Source organism: Leptopilina heterotoma, unplaced genomic scaffold, assembly GCF_015476425.1.
Source record: "Leptopilina heterotoma isolate Lh14 unplaced genomic scaffold, ASM1547642v1 Lhet_381, whole genome shotgun sequence".
Lineage (NCBI taxonomy): Eukaryota > Metazoa > Arthropoda > Insecta > Hymenoptera > Figitidae > Leptopilina > Leptopilina heterotoma.
In genome coordinates, this window is record NW_025111056.1 from 408,661 (window position 1) to 429,836 (window position 21,176).

At 29.5% G+C, this 21,176-nt stretch overlaps 2 protein-coding genes across 5 annotated transcripts; one reads left to right on the forward strand and one right to left on the reverse strand.

Moving 5' to 3' along the window:
* Positions 1-292: 292 nt before the first annotated feature.
* On the reverse strand, positions 293-19,581 carry LOC122505973 (guanylate cyclase soluble subunit beta-1). 4 transcript variants are annotated; one of them, XM_043617896.1, is made up of 15 exons: positions 19,447-19,581; positions 17,261-17,334; positions 16,659-16,759; positions 13,945-14,063; positions 12,009-12,164; positions 10,658-10,817; positions 9,974-10,128; positions 9,367-9,495; positions 9,121-9,203; positions 7,588-7,758; positions 6,154-6,391; positions 4,468-4,608; positions 4,104-4,261; positions 895-1,051; positions 293-798 (listed from the first exon to the last, which is right to left on the reverse strand). In XM_043617896.1, exons 1-14 carry the CDS (start codon positions 19,447-19,449, stop codon positions 922-924), a joined length of 1,818 nt encoding a protein of 605 aa, XP_043473831.1. In that variant the 5' UTR covers positions 19,450-19,581; the 3' UTR covers positions 293-798; positions 895-921. The 4 variants fall into 4 exon arrangements, with proteins under 4 accessions (XP_043473831.1, XP_043473830.1, XP_043473833.1 ...); XM_043617895.1 differs by having other exon boundaries at positions 293-1,051; XM_043617898.1 differs by lacking the exons at positions 16,659-16,759; positions 17,261-17,334; positions 19,447-19,581 and adding an exon at positions 14,914-14,932 and having other exon boundaries at positions 294-1,051.
* LOC122505974 lies at positions 1,075-4,097 on the forward strand. The gene is made up of 2 exons (XM_043617899.1): positions 1,075-2,093; positions 3,014-4,097. Exons 1-2 carry the CDS (start codon positions 1,964-1,966, stop codon positions 3,925-3,927), a joined length of 1,044 nt encoding a protein of 347 aa, XP_043473834.1. The 5' UTR covers positions 1,075-1,963; the 3' UTR covers positions 3,928-4,097.
* Positions 19,582-21,176: the final 1,595 nt, after the last annotated feature.

The window sequence follows — 21,176 nt, forward strand, 5'->3', positions numbered from 1 at the left end:
CCCGCGTAGAAATTGAATCTGGGGCGTTATCTTGGAAAAAGATGACGAGCATATTATAGAGGGGCTTATTCCCCAGCCAATTATTAAAAATAAATTTAAATGAAAAGAATTTTTACTTGATGACTGCTGAACGATGTATATAGCCTTACTACTAAGCTATATATATATACTACACTATATATGGCATTTACCATTTGGTACTTTCATAGTTATTATGAATTATTAAATGTAATATTACATCTAGGGTACAAGTAAATCACAATAGCAACTGTTTCATATGTAATATCTATTTTTATTAAAATGTTAATAATATATTTTTACATGGTCCAATTTTGAAACTAGACAAGTAAAAATTGTAATACTACAAAGTTTAATTTACTAAATTAGTAATTGGATCAATTTATAGTCTTTGACTTTTAATGTAAATGTTCAAACAAATAATAATCTTATTCCCTGTATGCATTGGTGCACTGAAAAAAAATGTATTTTTGTTATTGCCATAATAATTGAAAAATTACTTGGTACGGTACAAACATACATATACAGTATTGCTGTTTCAACCATACGCGCAGTATATGGTTCAGACTAAAGTCCTAACCACATACTTATATGTCTGAATTAACAATATAATCTTTCTTCAGTGTGTCAATCGCACAATTTTCATTGTTTGTGTCACTCAAGTCGATGAGTGTATTTATTAGACGTTTACATGGAAATATCAAACTATTTTCATAACAAATAATATCTTATAAAAATGTATGCCATCTTGTACATAAACTAGTACGCAAGAATTTTCAACTGGAATCAAAAAACATTCACTGTAATATTTATAAATCTTTTTTCACGTAAACATAATGCAACTATTTCAGAAACTATATTAAAAATAATTATAACCATTAATGTTCTTTTTGAATAATTCTTTTACGATGGCAACTCTCTTTCCCTTGATAAAAACCAGACGTTCATGGGTTCAGATTTTCCTTTCATGGAAACGGGTCCTCTGTATTCTAATAAAAATTGTGGATCTTGATTTTCTGGCATACAAAGATATCTGAAATATAAGAAAAAAAAATTAAAGTTTCTTATCATTATTATTTGAGTTTAGAATTGTTAAATAATCAAGGGAATACAATTAATTTTGTATAGAATCAATTAGTGAAATCTATAAATCATATAGTACCTACAAGAGCAGCACGCAAAATTATCTTGATATCTCCGTAATATTACATTATAACAATGTTCAACTAACTCTCTACTGTTCAATTAGCACATTAGAGTATATTATTGAAATTTGGTTTTCTCATTTATTTGCGTACAGTTCAATTCTATACAAGTATTTAATAAAAATTAAAGTTTGCATTTGCACACTGTGTCAAATTAAACGGTATAAAGTTAAACATTTTATTTTTTTGTATAGAGTTAAACAGTATGCTGTTAAGCAAATTTCAAAAATATCTGCAACTTTGTAGAGTTGGACATTTATTTTTTTAAATGCTTGTGTAGAATTAAAATGTATACAAACGCGGGAATAAAATATTTAATTGTACTGAAATTGTATGTGTACATTTAAACAGTATATTCTAACCTTACAACATGGTAAGCTTGTTGCTTTTAAAAATCTTTAAAGTACATTTATACTTGAAATTTTAACCATAACAAAATTATTCAGTTTGTAAATGGTGCAAGTATTGAGGAATTCAAAATCCAGACAGGTTATAATTAAAATTTTTATCATGCCAGTTCTTAAAATTATAAATTATTAATTAGATTTATTAAAAGTTTAATAAATTTTCTATATTCAAGACCAACTGCAAACTATATATACAGTTTTTGAAGCCTTTGAAATGCGTATCGAGCTTATAATCAAATTACTTGTCTTGTTGCGTACATCCAATAGTTTGTACTTGAAGATACGTTCAGAGGTGAATGATCATAGTGAACGCGTAGTGACTGCAGCATAAAAATGGAAGTATTAATTGACTGTTATTTCGATAAATTGTTTTCCGAAATGGAACGAAGTAGCCTTGCATCCAGACATAAACGACGCCAATTAGTTAAATATTTTTCTGACGTTATTGAGAGTTGCTATCAAGGTAATAAAAACAAAAATAATTTCTTTTACCTATATATTGGTTATGGAATAATCACTATACACTGAAAAAAATTATATTGTTAATTCTAACATACAAACTATGGTTAGCACTTTTGTCTAAGATAAACATTCTGTATTGCTGTTCTTCAAATACACTGTAAAAAATTTAGGGAGTTAAGGGACTCGGGAGTTGGGAGTGAAATTTTTCGAGTTAAAAATCAACTCCAAAAGAGAGTTAATTTCTAACTCCCTTCATTCAACACCCGCGCGAGTTATTTTTTCCTTGGGGAGTTGGCATTTGGGTGTGAAATTTTAACTCTCTTTATTTAACTCCCCAATGGGTGCGACTTTTATAGACCCCCCGGGGGAGTTAAAATTTAACTCCCTTTTTTTTACAGTGTACATAGTGTTGGAGTTCTTCACATATATATTGCTGTCTCTTACACTGCGTATGGCTGAAACAGCAATACTGTATGGCTGTACCATATCCACCAATACAATATATGTGAGAATTAGCCATAATTAGGTATTATGGCAGTAACAAAAATACATTTTTTTCAGTGTGCGTAGGTATATATTTATTGCATTGTAGATGATTTCACATTTTAATATATTGGTTATAAAGTTAAAAGTTTTAGCTAGTGTTTACATTAAATGGCAAATTATATTTTGTCAATGAATATGAATAAAATGTGTAAAAGAAATTCTGCTCAACTTTTATAGATTATATATATATATATATATATATATATATATATATATATATATATATATATATATAGAGAGAGTAAGAATAACACAAGAAGATGAACAGTCAAAGTTGAATAAGCGAGATTTGCACTTTTACACTTTTAAATAATTTCCTTTTATCCAGCTTCGACTGCATTATATAATAAATTTTTAAAAAAAATTATTTTGCAGCTGAAAATATAGATAAACATGATGTTTGTGAACGAATCGTGCAAGCTGGGTTACGATATCACAACATCGCAATGATGGAAAATGGATCAGTATGCTTACTGGGTAAATTTCACAACGTTCTTTATGTGATTGGAAAATTGTGTTTTGACTGGAAACTATCCAATAACGAGATTGTGTCGCGTCTGTTGAATGACATATTTTATTGTGAAGGTACATTTGAAAGAATTTTTGTTGGAGCAATTTTCGGAATTCGAGTAACACATTTTCTTTCGGGTTGGAAAAGTGATTATGAAGATCGAGATGAAAACATAAATGCTTTAATGTATTTCTTGGACCATGCAACTGTTGCAAAACTTGAATATAGGTGCGCCTCATCTCTATTAAAAAGACGTTTCATCGATGTTCCCATGGAATCATATGGTCAGGTTCTTCCTCTAAGGGTAGCTGTTCAATCTGGCTCACCCGATATACTTGAGATTATGCTACGATACGGAGCTTCTACGGAGGGTGATGCTTTAGCGCCAGCTCCAATTGAAATACTGCTTTCAAATTTGGACGACTACCAATTAATGTCCAAAGAAATGAAACAAATGAAACCAATTTATCCCGAAAATCTGATAACTTGTCTCAGAATTTTATTACGAACCATTCCAATGATTACAGTCAAGACACCAAGTCATGTCGCTAATCAAAGCGGTGTAATGCACTTGACGTTCTATGAACAATATCCTAAACTTGTCGAGAGCAACTTGGTTCCAGCAGAAAGAAGTGGAGTTGTACCTCCAGAACTGAAACACTTGGCCAGATGCCGAATAAGATCTGTCCTACATCAGACATGGCAACTGCCTCATGGAATCAGAAAACTTGATATTCCAACATCACTCATGGATTATTTGGATTTACAAACAGACTAGCGTTCAATATTACCCGTTTTCAATGTTATGCTCCTTCTTGATTGAATTAATTTAAAAAACTCTTTTTATACAATTACTTTGAATTTCAATAAATGAGATAACTTACACTAATATATAAACTTGGACTAATGACAATGAAACATTATACATTACATTACATGTTTTAAATGATTTACCTGTAAGCATCCTCAGAAACATTAATTTTTCCTGGTTCTCCAGTTGTTTCAGTGCGACTAGTCAAATTAACAGTATTACCAAAAAGGCAATATCTTGGCATTCGATGACCAATCACTCCCGTAACCACTTCACCACTGTGAATTCCAATAGTAATTTTCTACAAATTTCATATATTGTTATTGCGAGAAAAACATGACGAAAAGCAAATTACACATATTCAACTTTTAATAATATAATTTTATCATTTTAATGTGTAAAAAATTATTTTCCCCCTTTAGTAATATTAATAATATGTAATAATTATGATCGCATGTGAAAAGATGTGCATTAATTATTAACGTCTCAAAGGTATAGTTTAATTACCACAGGTTCTCCATCTATTTGTACTTCATCAGCTGCTAAATCCATCATATCTAGAGCTAATCGAGCTATACACCTAGCATGAGAACGACAGGGTTCTGGCAAGCCGCTTACAGCCATATACTTGTCTCCAACAGTTTCTACCTGCATGTCAATATGTACAAGTAGTAGAGTTAGTTGCGACTTACAAGTGACATGAACAATAATAATTATTGTGCCTACACTACCGGCGGAAATTGTGCGAACGCTAACATCTCGAGCTATTAAAAAACACACCCACACAGAAAGATGAGAGTGATAACTCGGTTAAAAATGAAGTTAATAGATGCTTTTTTTAAATTGCATTGGAAAGCTTATTAAATTTCCAATAAAGTGCCACTATTTTAAGTTGTATTGCATAAATAGAAAGCGAGATATCATGTTATGAAGACAAAAAAATAATTCTATTTTTTTCGGAAATTCTTACCCCGACTTTGACTCCTGGTAACATTTAGAAAAGTTGATGAAAAAAATTGTTACTTTCACAGACTATTCCTTATTGTAACCTAAGCTTTAAATAGAGACCAAGAACAGCAAAAAATATTAACGGGTTCCCGAGATATTACAAAAAGAGTCGAACCGTGCGAAGCAGAATTTTCAATCATTGATTTTTTTAATTCGCCGTTGAGTCAATTGCGTGGCTGTGAAAAAATTGTCGAAAATTAATTTTACCAAGTACATTCTTACTGGGATCCACTTTTTAATTTAATTTATTATATAATGATATTTAAAAAGTGGATCCCAAAAAGAATGTACTTGGTAAAATTAATTTTCAACACTTTTTTTTACAGCCACGCAATTGACTCAACGGCGAATTAGAAAAATCAATGATTGAAAATATTGCTTCGCTCGGTCCGACTCTTTTTGTAATATCTCGGGAACCCGTAAATATTTTTTGCTGTTCTTGGTCTCTATTTAAAGCTTAGGTTACAATAAGGAATAGTCTATGAAAGTAACAATTTTTTTCACCAACTTTTCTAAATTTTGCCAGTAGTCAAAGTCGGGGTAAGAGACTCTGAAAAAAATGGAATTATTTTTTTGCCTTCATAACATGATATGGGGCCGTCCATATATTACGTAACGCTAATTTTTAAAAATTTTGACCCCACCTTCCCCCATGTAACACACTGTAACATATATTAGCGCCATTTTTTTTGCTTATCGTAACAAATAGCTTGACCCCCCCGCCGCCCCCAAAAATGTGTTACGTAATATATGGACGATCCCTATCTTGCTTCATATTTATGAAATACAACTTAAAATAGTGGCATTTCATTGGAAATTTAATAAGCTTTCCAATGCAATTTAAAAAAAAGCATCTAGCTTCATTTTTAACGGAATTATCACTCATCTTTCTGTGCGGGTGTGTTTTTTAATAGCTCGAGATGTTAGCGTTCGCACAATTTCCGCCGGTAGTGTATATAAAGAGTAAATTACTTGTATCTTTGCTTAGAGCTGATATGATAGTCTTTTTAAGGAGAACGCATTATACATTAGAGATCCATCTTTTATGTGCATAAATCAAAATGAAACTTGAAGTTGATAATGTTTTATGACTTTGGAAAGAAACTTTTTCATTTTGACACAAAAAAACAAACTTTATAATATTATTATTATTATTATTAAGAGTGCTTAAATATTTGTATGTACCTTATAAACATTTGGATTTTTCTTTGGATCTGTAAGAACATCAAAGGCTATATACAGTCGATTGAGCATGTCAACAATTTTCATAGCACCATTGGAATCTGTATGAGCTGAGCAGTACGCAGAAAATCCAACAATGCCAGAAAATAACAATGTTACACAGTCATACTTTTTCGCTGGAATTGGTCTGGAATGCCTCAACTCGTTTGCCACGGAAATAGGAAGGACAGAGTACAGCAACCTATGATTTTCAAATTATAAATTGATAAATTTACGCGTAAATCTAATACAACAGCAAAATGGTCATTTTCACATTGCTGAATAGTATTTGACTAAAAATAACAGTTTCATGCTTGTTCTCAAGTATAAGATTTCGTTTTAAGGTAGGTACTACTACACTTTAGAATTAAAAAAATTTTTTTTTTTTTAATTGTATTTTTTAACTCTTTATGACTTTAGAAAACACCTCCTAAAGTATTCATAACCAATTGTAAAAAATAAAAGTAAATTTTTTAAAAATTATTCAATAAATATAAAGAGCCATTGACAAATTATTAAGTAAGTCTTTAAGGGGATGGTGGGGTCCAGATTTTTGTTACGACCAGTAGAAACATTAGTGCTAATGTATGTAACAGTGTCTGACATAAAAAAAGTGGAGGGGTTTCAATTTGCAAAAGAATTTTAGGTAATTTATGGATGGCCTCTAACGATACATATAAGGTTTAAACGCATTTATCTCAAAATAAGGTTTTTTTAAATTGCGGACACTTTATCTCTGAATCTACTGAACCGATTTTAATAAATAATAAGTCGTTTTGTTTGTTAGCATGTCCTGTGTGTAAATTCACCAGAAAATAGTCAAAAAATTAAAAAAAAAAAAAAAAAACATTTTTGCAGACTAGAAAAATAATGAAAATCATTGTATACTTTGAAACAAAATATTGAAACATTTGCTAATTTTTTATTTTAGTCCATTTTCCATTACTGGTGGTGGATTTCTATGCAAAACACCTTCCTTTTTAAAAAGCAGTTTGGATTTTTTGTTTCCGATTTGTCAATCTTGAGATAAACTGTCCGCAATTGGACAATTAACTTTTTGGAGTTTCGATCTGGATGCTGTCTGCAAATTATGATATTACATAAAAATTAAAAACAATCCATTATTTTTATTCTCCAAATATGTACTAATATAGGCAAAAAAGTTTTTTTCATATTTATAATAAAAGACCTAAGAATTTTTTTTTTAAATTTGGTCTTTTAAGAGCCTTCTAATGTGTAGTATTGCGATTTTCGTCTATACTTTTACTCTGCTTATTTAAACTTTTTTTTTATTTTTTAACTACAACATGAAGAAAGCAGTAGTGAGGCGCTAGTAAAAGCCTTTGATTCAATTCCTCGAGAAATGTAAAAGAAATATTTTTATCAATTTTACCTTACCTATCAGTCTTTTGCTTTTCACCATCAAGTTCTCTATAGGTTTGTTGCAACTTGTCCGTAAGCAATTCCAAGTTTCTAGTTAGCTTATAATCAGCTTCAAATTGTTCTGACATTAATACTAAATCTCTAGTAGCATCATGAAGTGGAATGTCACTTAAATAAAGTCCTCTCCTGCAAAGGAAAATTGTTCTTTACAATCAATGAAAACTTGGTCATTTCAATTCAGTGAAAGATTCAGAATCTAGACTGATCTAGACTTCTCTTGATGATGATTGTCAGTGAAATATGATTAATCTCAGTAAAACTCCTCGATTTACACGTCATGAAATTAAGCTGTTGACTGCATCTATTTTTACCTAAACTACTCATAATGCAAATCTACTTTTTAGAACAGTTTCTTATTGTTATATTAAAGTAAAATTACTAATTTATTCAAATAGATTCAAGCAAATAATTTCTTCATAATTGCTCTCTAAATCTGAATTAGCGAAATTTTACCGATTCCCAGCGCGATAAGTATACCACTAATTTCAAAAAGCGTATATGCGCTAATTAATCAAAGGTGTACCATACCTTAAATACCAGTGGGGAGCTCGCGCGGAGGTTCCAGACCGTAGTTTCACCATATACCCATGCGAAACAGGTGTAATGCGTTGAAATGAAAAAAAAAAATAAAGTATTACCTAGTCACCACTAACGACACGCCATGGCTTTTGCAGATTAACTGTTCTCTTTGCCGGTGAGCCCCATTGGGGCCCAGGCTAGACGTAAGCAAGAGCGACCTATTTTGCGCCCGGGTCCACCATGGGAGACCCGCACCTAATCAGTGAAATTTCACTAATTAACAGTGTATATACACTAATTGGAATCTGTGGTATACTTATATCGTCTTTTCGATAACAATTGAAATTGTCAAGAAATTTTTCCACGTCAGATGGTTTAAAATAGTTTTTCACATATTTTTAAAAAGTTATAAACACCTAGATATTAAACGATTCTTAAAAAATTACGGTAATTAAAGTACTAGTAGCAGTATTAATGCATTTAGCCTCAATGTTTGTCTAAAAATATTTGAGCTAAAAATTAAACTAAAAAAATTATCTGCATTTTGGTGTATAATTGAGTAAAATTGCGTTTGCTATCATGTTACAAATGCAAGTTATCGCGAGCAACAGGCTTCATAATGAAGGGAATCCATTTAAGTGTAAATTTGTTTACTAACACGACCCACCAAGGCCTCTAGTGAGTTAAGCTCTGTGTTGGGAGAGTCGATTAAAACGAAAATAATCCATGGATTAATTATTCCAACCGTTCTAATTATGTGTTGGTGTTTGTAAGTCGATTGGTATATATGTATAATAGTGAATTCATAACAACTGACATCACTTCGGCTCCCTCTTCTCTATTCATTGATTGAAAAGAGTTTATGTCATTTCAAAATAACATTAATTTCAATTACTATCTTTCGTTCTGAACGTGACTTTTATTGAAGTGTTTTTGCATTTTCTTAATAAATTTAAAAAAAATTTTTACCTTGTTAAGTCATCAAGATTCATGACACTGGGATAGCATAGAAAAATAACCAAATCAGTCTCCGGTATGTACAACATTTGACCCTATGAAAAATATTAACTTTTAGCAATATCAACTTCCTGAAATGCATAGTCAACAACAAAAAATGTATTAAGATTAGAATTTTTCGTGTCTTAATGCGTTTTCAATTAGAGAAAATACAATTATATCACATTAATAAAGCATATATATTATGATTTTAGTTACTTTTAATCGTAAATATGAATACTCTTCTGATCCTTCAAATTTCATAATTCCTTTTTTGGTTCGCAAAACATAAACTGTGTTTATGTGAGATAATATATTCTCAAATGTCAACTCTAAATGAGGTCTCACCTGAAAATCAAAGTAAAGAAATATGTCATTGCATTATGTTTACTTTAAAATAAGAATAAAAATTTTTCAAATAGTGTGGATGCACCAGTGGTGGATCAACTGCGCGCGTCAGAAAAATGTTCATTTGAGCTTACGCGTTTGTATTTAAATGAACTTTAAGTGTCGCAGTAATTATTAAGAGATCATTATTGTAATTTGAAAAACTTTAAGTTGACATTGACAAATTATTATCATTGATGGTGTATGAAAGTAATCGTATGTCAAAATTAAGTCTATCCTTGAAGAAAGTCTTTTTCATATATACTGTTATAAAGAATAGCCTTGAAATTTGTTTAGAAACAATCAATAAGACTTTCAAGTCAAAATATGAAACTTAAGGCGCTTAATTATGATCCACAGTCACCCTATACTATATTGCATAAGATAAAAAAAAGTAACAGGAAAATTTTCTTTTCACATTTAGCACTAAATTACTTACTGTCAAAAGAATATCATTCAGTTTACATATGCCATTGGCGACTTGTGGTATAACTCGTGTAACTGTGCAGCCCGCCTGCACTATTATGAGCTTGCGATTGAACATCAGATGGAAAGGAAACACTCTGCAGAATGTAACAGGACTGACTTTTGGCTCTGTAATTGAAACATTACAAAAACATGACCAAATTTTTTTTCATAAAATTAGCGTTTGTGACGTATTATGTGGACGGCCTCTACACTGTCTAAAAAATTAACCAAATGGAAAAGCAGATGTTTTTTGGAATTATTGATACGAACTATAAAGAATATAGAAAGTGGGCAATAAACGTGTAAATTTAGTGCCTTCCCAAAGAGAAGGCATTTCTGAGCACGACTGAACATATAATATTATAATATAATTAACTTGTGGTCCTTAAATTTATAATTTCTATACTTGATTCTTACGATATGCGGCGTAATTTTCTACCAAGGTTATAAGCGCTCTATCATTAAAACACACAATTCAAGTATTTTTCCTGATGAGTATACAATTATATTTGAATTTATTTTGATATTTTAAATTATTACATATTCATTAAAGTTTAATAGTGGAAAAAAGTCTAGCACACTGGGTGCTAAAACAAAAGAAAATATCTACATGAAATCGCCGTAAAACATTAACCATAATGAAACGCGCACTCACCAACAGATAAAGTTTCCAGATCAGCAGAAATTGGTTTTGGTAGTACACCTCGACCAGCAGGAGAGGAGTCAGTAATGAGAAATTGAACATGATCACATTCGTCTTTTGTCTTCAAAATATCCATATCCACATCAGTGTTGTGGAGTTTTTTTGCCACTGTCTGCGAAAAAAATTGAATGTAGGTATTGAATCAAAGAAATGTGCATCAAACATTTTTATATTGCTTTAATCGAGAAAAAAGAAAATTAAAGAATACTTGATAGAGATTATATTAATAAATTCATCAATATTATTTAATAAATTCTTTCACAATTATTTCATAAATTAATTTTTTCAATGTTTGGAAGACGTATAAAAGGTAAAAGAAAAACACTCTTTTACTTTTTTTTAATAAAATGGACGACGTTTCAGTGGTATAGTTTTGCCACCATCATCAGGTCACTTTAATAAAAAAATTTTTTCAAATAAATACAACACAATTTTAAAACTAAAATAAAAAACTAAAAACATTTTTTACCTATAGTTAAAATCAATAAAATAAACATCGCGTCAATAAATTAACAAAATACAACAAAAATATAAAATATTTAAATTTACAAATCACAAAGATATTAAAACGAGTGATTAATAGTCAAACTGACTGAGCCGATGACAATTTTCGCATTATATACAGGCGATGAGGTCAATGACCCGCAATCGAAATATTAATAGTAAAATTATTACATTTAATTTACATCATCTCAGTAAAATTAATCGTTTTTTATAAGAAGTTTCATAATCTAAAATTTCTGCATAGTCAAAATTAAAAGAATGATTATATTCAATTTGATGTTTGTTCACAATAACAGATTCGAGGTTTTTGTTTTTATGTTCACTAATTCCTTTTTTCAAAGTACGTTATGATTCATCAATATATACGTGGTGTGGCTGGGCAACTATTACAATTAAATTTATAAAAAATATTTTGGTACTAAATCGTCATTTGGTTCTATATTTTAATACCGAAAATCAGCTCTAATTTAGAACCTTTTATTTACAGTGACGGCATTGTTAGTTTATTTTTTATCTATTGTTTTATGAATTAATGTATGATTTCGTTTTTTAATATTTTCTTGTATAAATTCTAAAGGGTGATTGTTGTTTTCCAGAATTTCAAAGATTCGTTTAAATTTATACGTCTTCCAAAAATCGAAAAAATTATAATTTATTTAATATTAATAAATATTTAATTATTTTTGAAAAAAAGAAAAAAAAATTGATAAATTTTTATTCCAAATATAATTTTACCAAAAATTTTCAGCACAATTTTCGTGTAAGACAATAATGAAAATGTAAATTAATTGTTACTTACTTTTACTATTCCTATAACAATATGCTCTAAACCAGGACGGTCTGAATAATAATGTAAAACAAGAGCCCCATCCTCTGGACGTTCTGTACATCTAAAGGATGGTGCTCTCATTCCAGGGTACAACGTTCCAAGATGATCATGGAGTGCGTCTAAATTCTGAAACATAATTATCATTTCTGAAAAAACACAGAAAATTATGGGGTATTGACTCAAAACCAAAATGGATTAAATCAACATGCAACACTTTAATCCACCCAATTTTCCAAAATGTTTTAAAAATCATTTGATTTTGATTTAGATACATTTTTGTCATGGAAAAAGTTAATTCAAAATTCAAAATTTTAAATTATTTCCGTGTCAATTTAAGCTGTCAACGCTTCTTAATCTCGGTGCAGAAGTTTCCTGGAATGATACACTCTAGGGAAATTTTCGTAGAAAACACCAGAAACGACCGCATTAATTTCTTTTTTAATAAAGACATTACGAGAAAAGGTCGAATATATCGAAAAATATGGAAATGATAGCATTGACAATGCAAAAAGTTATAAAGGAGAACTCACATTTCCAAATATAAAATGTAACACCTTAAAAACATTCGTTTTTTTAATATCATTGGATTTTTTTCACAATATTTATAAAAAATTAATTGTTTTTTTTAGAAATTCCATGTACCCGTCCATAATATAAAAAACAAGTTGTTCATTTCATGATCATTTAGCTTCCTCAATATAATATATACCAATTGCTTAATTTTTTATTATAGAATAATTATTTTAAAGTGTTGAGATGAAGTTTCAAAAAATACAAAATTTCAATTTTTTGTGAAAAATAAAAATACCGATTAATTTTATAAATACCTATTCACAAAATATTATATACAAAATCGACATCACTATAAGGCTTATTCCTTTGAGAGGAAGCAATAAATTAAGGTTAATGTCCCAGTTAACTTCAATGTTTTAATTGCTCTGAATTTATTGTGGGCCACTGCCTAAATTGAGTTTAAAATAAAAAATAACGATGAAATACATTTATTAAATGGTAAGAAATATTAAAAATGTTATAAATGTTTAATTATTAGTTTAAAATTAGAAAAGAAAAAGTAAGAAAATGAAATTAATCGGAATCACAATTTGGACAATTAAAATAGGCTCCATTAATTACAAATTTTTAAGTGAACAGCTTTATCGCATGAATCGAATTGTTTTTGTTAAATCACTATAGCTATCAGTGATTTTAATAATATGTACCTGCTTTGTGCCATTAAATCGCCAAAAACAAGCAATAAATACTTTTCTAAAAAAAGTGGCCCACAATTCTCCAAATGCTTCATTTTACAAAAAGCTTTGTACTATTTATTTATTTTAATTTGATGCAAAATTTCTTTTTGGAATCAAAGAACCAATGCCACACAATAATTAAAAAAATATTTTCCATAATATATTCTTGAAAATCCTTGTAAAAATAATAAAAACATAAAGGCCCAAAATAAATATTTGAATGCAATTTTTCAGGTGATTTTTGTTTACGGTTTATAGGTAATTGTAAAGCGTTGTAAAGTCATGAAATGCTAATGAAAAATTTACTTTGGACGAAAAAATAAAATTAAAAAAAATCTGGTGATCAAACTTGTAAATATTATTAAATAATTGAGGTGGTCAATTATTTGCATTGGTGCGGCCAATCTCCCCTATAAAATGATAAAGAAAAAAGCATTTTGGAACACATTTTTAAGCTTCCCTCCAGATTTCACCGGAAACTTCCTATGAGGCGGACATTTTGCAACTTTGAAAACTTTTTTTAAACTTTCAAAGAAAGTTTAGAAAGATTCGCCATTGGAATCTTCCGGGAAAATCTTGCAACACATCAAGTTCGTATCTCCACCTCCCAAAACTGTTTACATGATATATATATATATACCCATAAATCTATATACCTGTAAGAAATCTCTCGGTGTTGCTCCCAGCACTTGAAGTATTTTATCATAACCTGAATCTTGACAAAATTCAAAAAACATACGACCAAATAATTCCAATATCTCATTTGCTGGAATGTCTGTGAATTAAAATAAAATTATGCAATACATTTAATAAATTTAATATAAATACCCCCTAAATCAAACGAAATAGTTATTTTCGTAACAAGGGCGCAAAATAGGTGATTGCGACAATGGCGAAATGAAGGGACCGAGGGGACACAATTTCGCGCCCATGATGCAAACATAATTTTTTGTCCTAACTGCATGGAAAGTATGGCATTGGGGGCACGCACGATTAAACGCTCATATTAGTTAAAAATTAAGCTCTATATAAACATTATATCGAATGAAGTCTATAATGATAGAAGTTTTAAAATAGAAATAAAAAACAATGTATTCTGGAAACATAGTACACGGGAAAAAAAAGTTCACGAATCTCTCGTGAACTAGTATATCACTTTTGGATGGGACACAAAATTCTTGAAAATCAACAAACACAGTTCGTCAAAATTTCATCAACTCCTTCACTAGAAACATAGTACGGTTTCCGAAATTTTCGTCGAAGTTAACGAAAAATTCGTGAACTTTTAAAAAATGCTAAAAACAAGAAAAAATAATTTCCAGACACTACTTTTTTGATAGTATTTCACTTAATTTGATAACTTGACGCCTATACGCACCCAACTACACAGAATACACAATTTTATCGCTATTAAAATTCGTAATTCGCTTCACGGGATTCGATACCCTATAACATAATATTTCTAACAACTAACCGCCACGGCTAAACCTATATACACAGTACTTTTGCAAATGACACGATTAGCTTTGTCTGCTGTAAAACTCAGGACCGTGCAAAGTAGAAAAAGACCCTTGTCGTAACCTTTAATTTAATTTATGAATTATTTGTTTCACAAAAGAAATTACCACACAAAAATATTCACTAAATAATAAAAAACACTGTTTCTAAATAATAACTTTCATCAAAGAATTTGCCCGAATGTAAACACCGATGACACCGACTGAATGATGAATGCTTGATCAGCCATATTTGATGCGCATTACGAACTGCGCATACTACTGAAACTCGCAAGTTCACGATTTTTTCGTGAACTTGTACCTCTACTTTTGACGAACTACTCATCCTTAACACAGTTCATCAAAAATTCATTAACTTTGTTTCAGTCTTTCGTTGACGTTCGCCATTTCTAATCAAAAGTGAATGAAAATTTTGAAATTTTGTGTCCCATCCAAAAGTGATATACTAGTTCACGAGAGATTCGTGAACTTTTTTTTTCGTGTATTTATTTAGAACGTTGTAATTAATAATTGAACAAAACTAAAACAAGAACTTTTAAAATTGACAATTTTGATAAACGAAATAGGAACAAAACCAAATATCTCATTATTTTTTTAGAGAAAATAAAAAAAAAATTCCAAATTTTTATAGACAAAATAAAACAAGTTGAAAATGTTTGCAGTTCTATAGTCAACATAAAAAGAAAGTCGAAAATGTCGCATTTTAATGAAGAAAATCAAATAATTAACAAGCGGGCGCAAAATACTTTTCCGCCCGCTAACGTCATACAAGCGGGCGTAATGTGTTACTTTGCGCCCGCCTTAAGTGCCCGAAATGACATACTTTTCGTGCAGGTAGGACAAAAATAATTATTCGAGACAATGGTAATTACAACAAATGACATTTCGATTAAATGAAATTTATAACTCATTACATTTAGAGAAATTGATATTTAGGTTAAAAAACATTTCGAATAAAAAAACAAATGTTAATTAATGATTTAAAAAAATAGGAATTGTAACAGATGAAATATCGGAAAATCGAAAATTAGTCCAAACAATTAATTGGAAAAATAAAAATAATGTCAAATGTTTTTTCGGGCTATCGAAATCTCTATTAAATAATATATCTGCAAAATAAAAATTAGAGCTAATGAATCATCGGGAAAATAAAAATTAGATTAAATAATTATTCCAACAAATATAGCTTATGGCAACTGGTGCGATTCGGCAAAGTGAATTTCGGTTACTTGTTATTATATCAAATGGGATTTGTGGAAGATTGATGCGCGTCCCCAGTGATTGATTAGAAATGTAATGCGCTGCTTTAGCAGTCACTGGTTAGATTATCTGTCCAGTGACTGGCAAGTAACTGGACAGTTTTCTGCTCAAAATCTAGAATAAAATATTCCTGGCTCTTTTTATTTTGTATATATAATTACATATTTATTTACATTTTTGTGTTTATTCAAATATTTAAGACTAATGAACAATTACTCTACCACTAACACTTGAATCTAAGAATGAAAAATTTGCACGCATGGGGAGGATCGAACCCTAGACACTGGAGACACAACGCATATGTGCGTTATCACGCAGCCACGGTGACTAGTTTATCATAACCATAACCACTAGTTTATCATAACTACAAGTTTAAGAACTAAAGTTCTATTCCGATTGTGACCAGAATTTGTGGCCAGTGACTTGTCAGAAGTAATGGTCAGAAGTAATGATCAAAAATCATGACCAGATAAACTGTTTAGTCACTTGTCAGAGACTTGACGGCTTATCTTGTCAAAATTTAGAAAAATATAAAATTTGGTAATGTGACAGTGAAACGGTCATAACAGTTATTTTATAGTTAATATGCATACTTAGTCGATTAACAGCTGCAGAAATAAGGTTATACGTAATTTCATCGTCATAAATTTGACGAACTAGAAATTGTCCGTCCATATTTATAGCAGCATCTCTCCTAAAAAAGGATGTTTTTTATTGATGGAATACTCAAGTATGTAAATAATAATAATTAAAATCCACGTAAGAAACATTCGTTTCAAATAAATCTATACTTGACAAAGAAAACGTAATATTTTAATATCTATATATAAATATTAAAAGTGAACTTTTAGATATTTTATGATAGAATGTCCGCAAGCGCTTGGCCTGACAGAAGATTTCTCCAGCAGGCACTTTAGCTGCGCCCAATCTTGGAATTTAAATTTAGGACCTTGTTTTTTAGTGCGCTGAAAAGCAATGTTTAATTACACTGTAAAAATAAGGCGTCTTGGACGTTCTATCATTTATTTTTTTTTAACATTTAGATGTGTATTGCAAAAATAGAAATTAGTCAATACATATTATAACGTCCCTTTTATGTTTTCATTAATTTAATGAATTTTCAGTTTCACCTTTTTTGTATAATAGAAAACACATTATATGTAAGATTGTTTTAAAATCTCCAAGTTTTACCTACTTTATTGCTTCCCATGTGTCGTTGTCAAAGGTCTTCACCACTAGAAGTTCCAGAGCATAATTCACAAAACCATACTGTACATAAATTGAAAAACCCAATATAATAATAAATATAAAATGTATCTATATGGGCATATCTCTAGAACCTTTAACTTTTCAATGAGAAAAAATTTGTTAATTTTTTATTGAGCACAGTATTGAAACTCTGTCTACATAAACTTTAAGAAATAAGCTTTCAAAATATCCAAGTGGACAGATAAAATGATTCGTCTTCAAAAAGTTATAAACTATTTAAAATTGCGAATTATTTTTAACGTGCAACAAAAAAATATTTAACAGGTGTTTGTTTTTTAGAATCGAAAACAGTTGAAAGTAATTAACTGAGGGGTTATAATTTATAATATAATAATTATATTATTATATAATATATTACTTTTGTATTTATTATATTATTACTAGTCATTAACATTACTTTTCTTTTATTTTTTGTTTGAATTACTAAAAAATTAAAATGGTTTTTATTTTAAAAATAGATTTTAATTAAACTGAATTGTAAAAATATGAAATTATAATGTATAAAGTTTACCTTGCAATTTCCAGATACATTTTATTTAAATTTAACACTCATAAACTTTCCAATTTCTATTCATTTTTTTCTATTTTTCTTTTTTCTTATATATCCTATTTTTTTCGATCATTTATTCTGTCTAAAAAATCAAAATATAAACATTGAAACTTAACCTTCAGTTTTATTTATTAACAGTTTCTATAAAAAAGTGAGAATCGACAACTTCATACTTAACAATTTCTTTTCTAAAAACTTTTGGTTGATTACGGTCGACCGTAATTGACAAATATTTTTACATTATCTTTGCAATAAAGTATTTTTTCTTGAAGCACATTCACGGGATGTTAAATGGCACATGCGAAAATATTTACAAGTACTTTTAAAATACTTTTATTTGATTTTCGTGGAGTATCACTCGAATTACGGTCGTTTTCAAATTTTGTACGCGCGTGTTTTCTGTTATTTAAATTACAACAGTTTTTTGAAGACACGAGGCACATCAATTTACTATGTCTCAAAATAATTCTAATAATTTGAACTTTTATTTCCCGTAAGTCATTTTGATGTGCCATTTGTCTTATTAATGAAAAATGATAAATATCTCGATTACGATCAAAAAGGTTAAAAGTGAGGGACAACGTTTGAAAGCTTATAACTTTTTTCAAAATTAACAAATTTTTAATTTTCATACGGAAAAGTGTTCACTGTTTAATTAACTTTAAAAAGATGCGTCTTAGAATTAGTAACTCTTATTCATTACAAAGTTTTATCGTTTAACCCATCCGAGAGTATGGTTAGGGACAAGTAGATATTGTAAAAAATCGGGCACTCAGATTGGAATAATTATTGATATATTTAATAAATTAATGTAAAACCTTTTGGAACTGATTCATCTTATCAAGCTTTAATATTTCCAACAAAAATAAAGTAAAAAGTTATTGAAATTATCGAAATATATGCGAGGGACATGAAAGTTAAAGGTTCCAGAGATATGCCCATATACTAAAAAATATCTACACTCTAAATAATTGAATTAAAATAAACTTTTCTAAATTACTATAGCCCAGTATAGTAATAGTAATTATTTACTATACCTTTAACTCTATAATTATAGGTAACAATTAATGTCTTTGCTGCGATACTGTAAACAAATTTTTCAATACAAAAATGTCAATTTCATTATTTCAACAATGTAATTATACAAAACTAATAGTCATAATTAAATTGCGACAACCAATATATTACCAGTTCTAATTAAAGTACTATATAAGTACACTGTGAAACAGTAAAATTTCATTCATCATTTATTAGCTCACATTAATTAAAATTAGTTGTAGTATAAATAATTATCTCACTGCCAGCAATAAAATTTCGCCTATTAAAATGCAAAGAATTAATTTTACTCTACTATAAAATAAGAATATTAAAATTAAAACAAATAAAAGTTTTGACATTTTCTTTTTAAATCATTGCGAAATCAACATTAAAAATATTGAAAATTTGTTTAACACACTTGAGATCACATCAGTCTTTGCATTTATTGTTTCTTTGGAAAGTGTAATCAAATTTTCTTTAAACTTAACATTGAGAACGTGCCCTTATACATGAAACAAACATACCATGATTTTATGTTAAAGCGTACGACGATTTCTCTTGTAAACAATAAGAAGAAAGAAGCAATTATCATTATTTTTCAATTGCTGCAAAGATTCGCGCGTTATCCTTGTGAATGCAGGGCGCAAACTGCAGTCAGAATTGTATACACGAAACTTATCGATTTTATGCGGAACAACTGTGCCACCTATCGTTTCTCATTGTGATTTACAATATTACTATTCTAACATAAACGGGGGTTGAAAATAAGCGATAAACACTAAAAAAAATATACTTATGGTACTGCCATAAATATAGCCAATTCTCACATATTGTATTGGTGGATATGGAATAACTGCCATACAGTATTGATGTTTCAGCTATATACATCCTAACTATATACTTGTGTATGTCAAAATTGACATTATCATTTTTCTCAGTGTACCAATTTAAACATATTATAACTATTAATTTGAAATAAACCATAAACAAATATTTTGTAATTCCGTACAGTTACGACGCACGCCGATACCAGTTTTTAAAAACATATCGCTATGAAAATAATATGGTTTTTCCAATCATATATAATTATTTGGAAAACTTGACAATTTATTTAGAAATAACAAATATCGTTACATCTGCGTGGATGTTTAGTTATCAATATAGCACTTGTAGCTAACAAGTTACTATTTGTATAGTATTTAATTCTTTTCTTCAAACCAAAATTGTTTCTTTTCTAAACAAAGAATTATAATTTCAATCAATCCAATATATTCGTAAATATTAACCATATTCATAGTTATTGCAAGAAATTTATGTGAGGCGTCATCTCCGTGCAAGATTCATTACTCTCTAAAACTGAATCAGTAAAATTTCACTAAAGATCAGTTAAAAATGATTGAAATTTCTGTCATTTTTCACTGATTGGCCAATTAAAAAATAACTGAAATTTTCAATAGTTTTTTAATTGGCCAATGATATTTCAGTAATTTTCAACTGATTTTCAGTGAAATTCCACTGATTCAAATCGCGAGAATAGAGTCACTGATTCTCAGTCAAATTTCACTGATTTTCAGTGGAATTTCACTGATTCAGATGTGGAGAGTAAGTAATATTTTATCTTTTGATAATTATGAGAATGCTTTATTTTAAAGTTATATCATTTTTTCATTAAGTCAAAAAGTAAGTTTCTACTTAATAATTTGAAATATAATAATGAGTAGTTTCAGTAAACGTCTTTCATGCCGCCTCGCAATCAGTGAAACGTGGCAAGTTTGGTCAGACATGGTGTATGCAATAACCAAATCAACAATATTCACTGTAACCACCAAGAATTGTCCCAAGTTTTTTTCCTCATCCGAGTCGAAATTTTAGTCCTTTTTTCAACTCGAATTGTATATAGAATTTACTTTGATCTCCGGATCTTAAAAGGGCACTTTTATCATTTAAAGTAAATGCTGAAAGTGCCCTTCCAAGATCCAAAGCCTCATATGTAAAACACTTTATGCATACACTGCAAAAATAAGTGTCTTATTTGATATCTTCCCAACGGGAAGTTGCCAATGTTAACGATTGGTTCAATAATGGGCCATGCTTGGTGCCCAATGGTTTTTTCTTGGCAAAACAATTGGCAACCATCATTGGACCACCAATGGTTTTAACTTGGGATGATCACGCTACTGCCAATGATCGGTAGCCAAGCATCGGGCCAATATTAGTTGCCAAGGAATTGCCAAGGAAACAAAATCGATTTTCA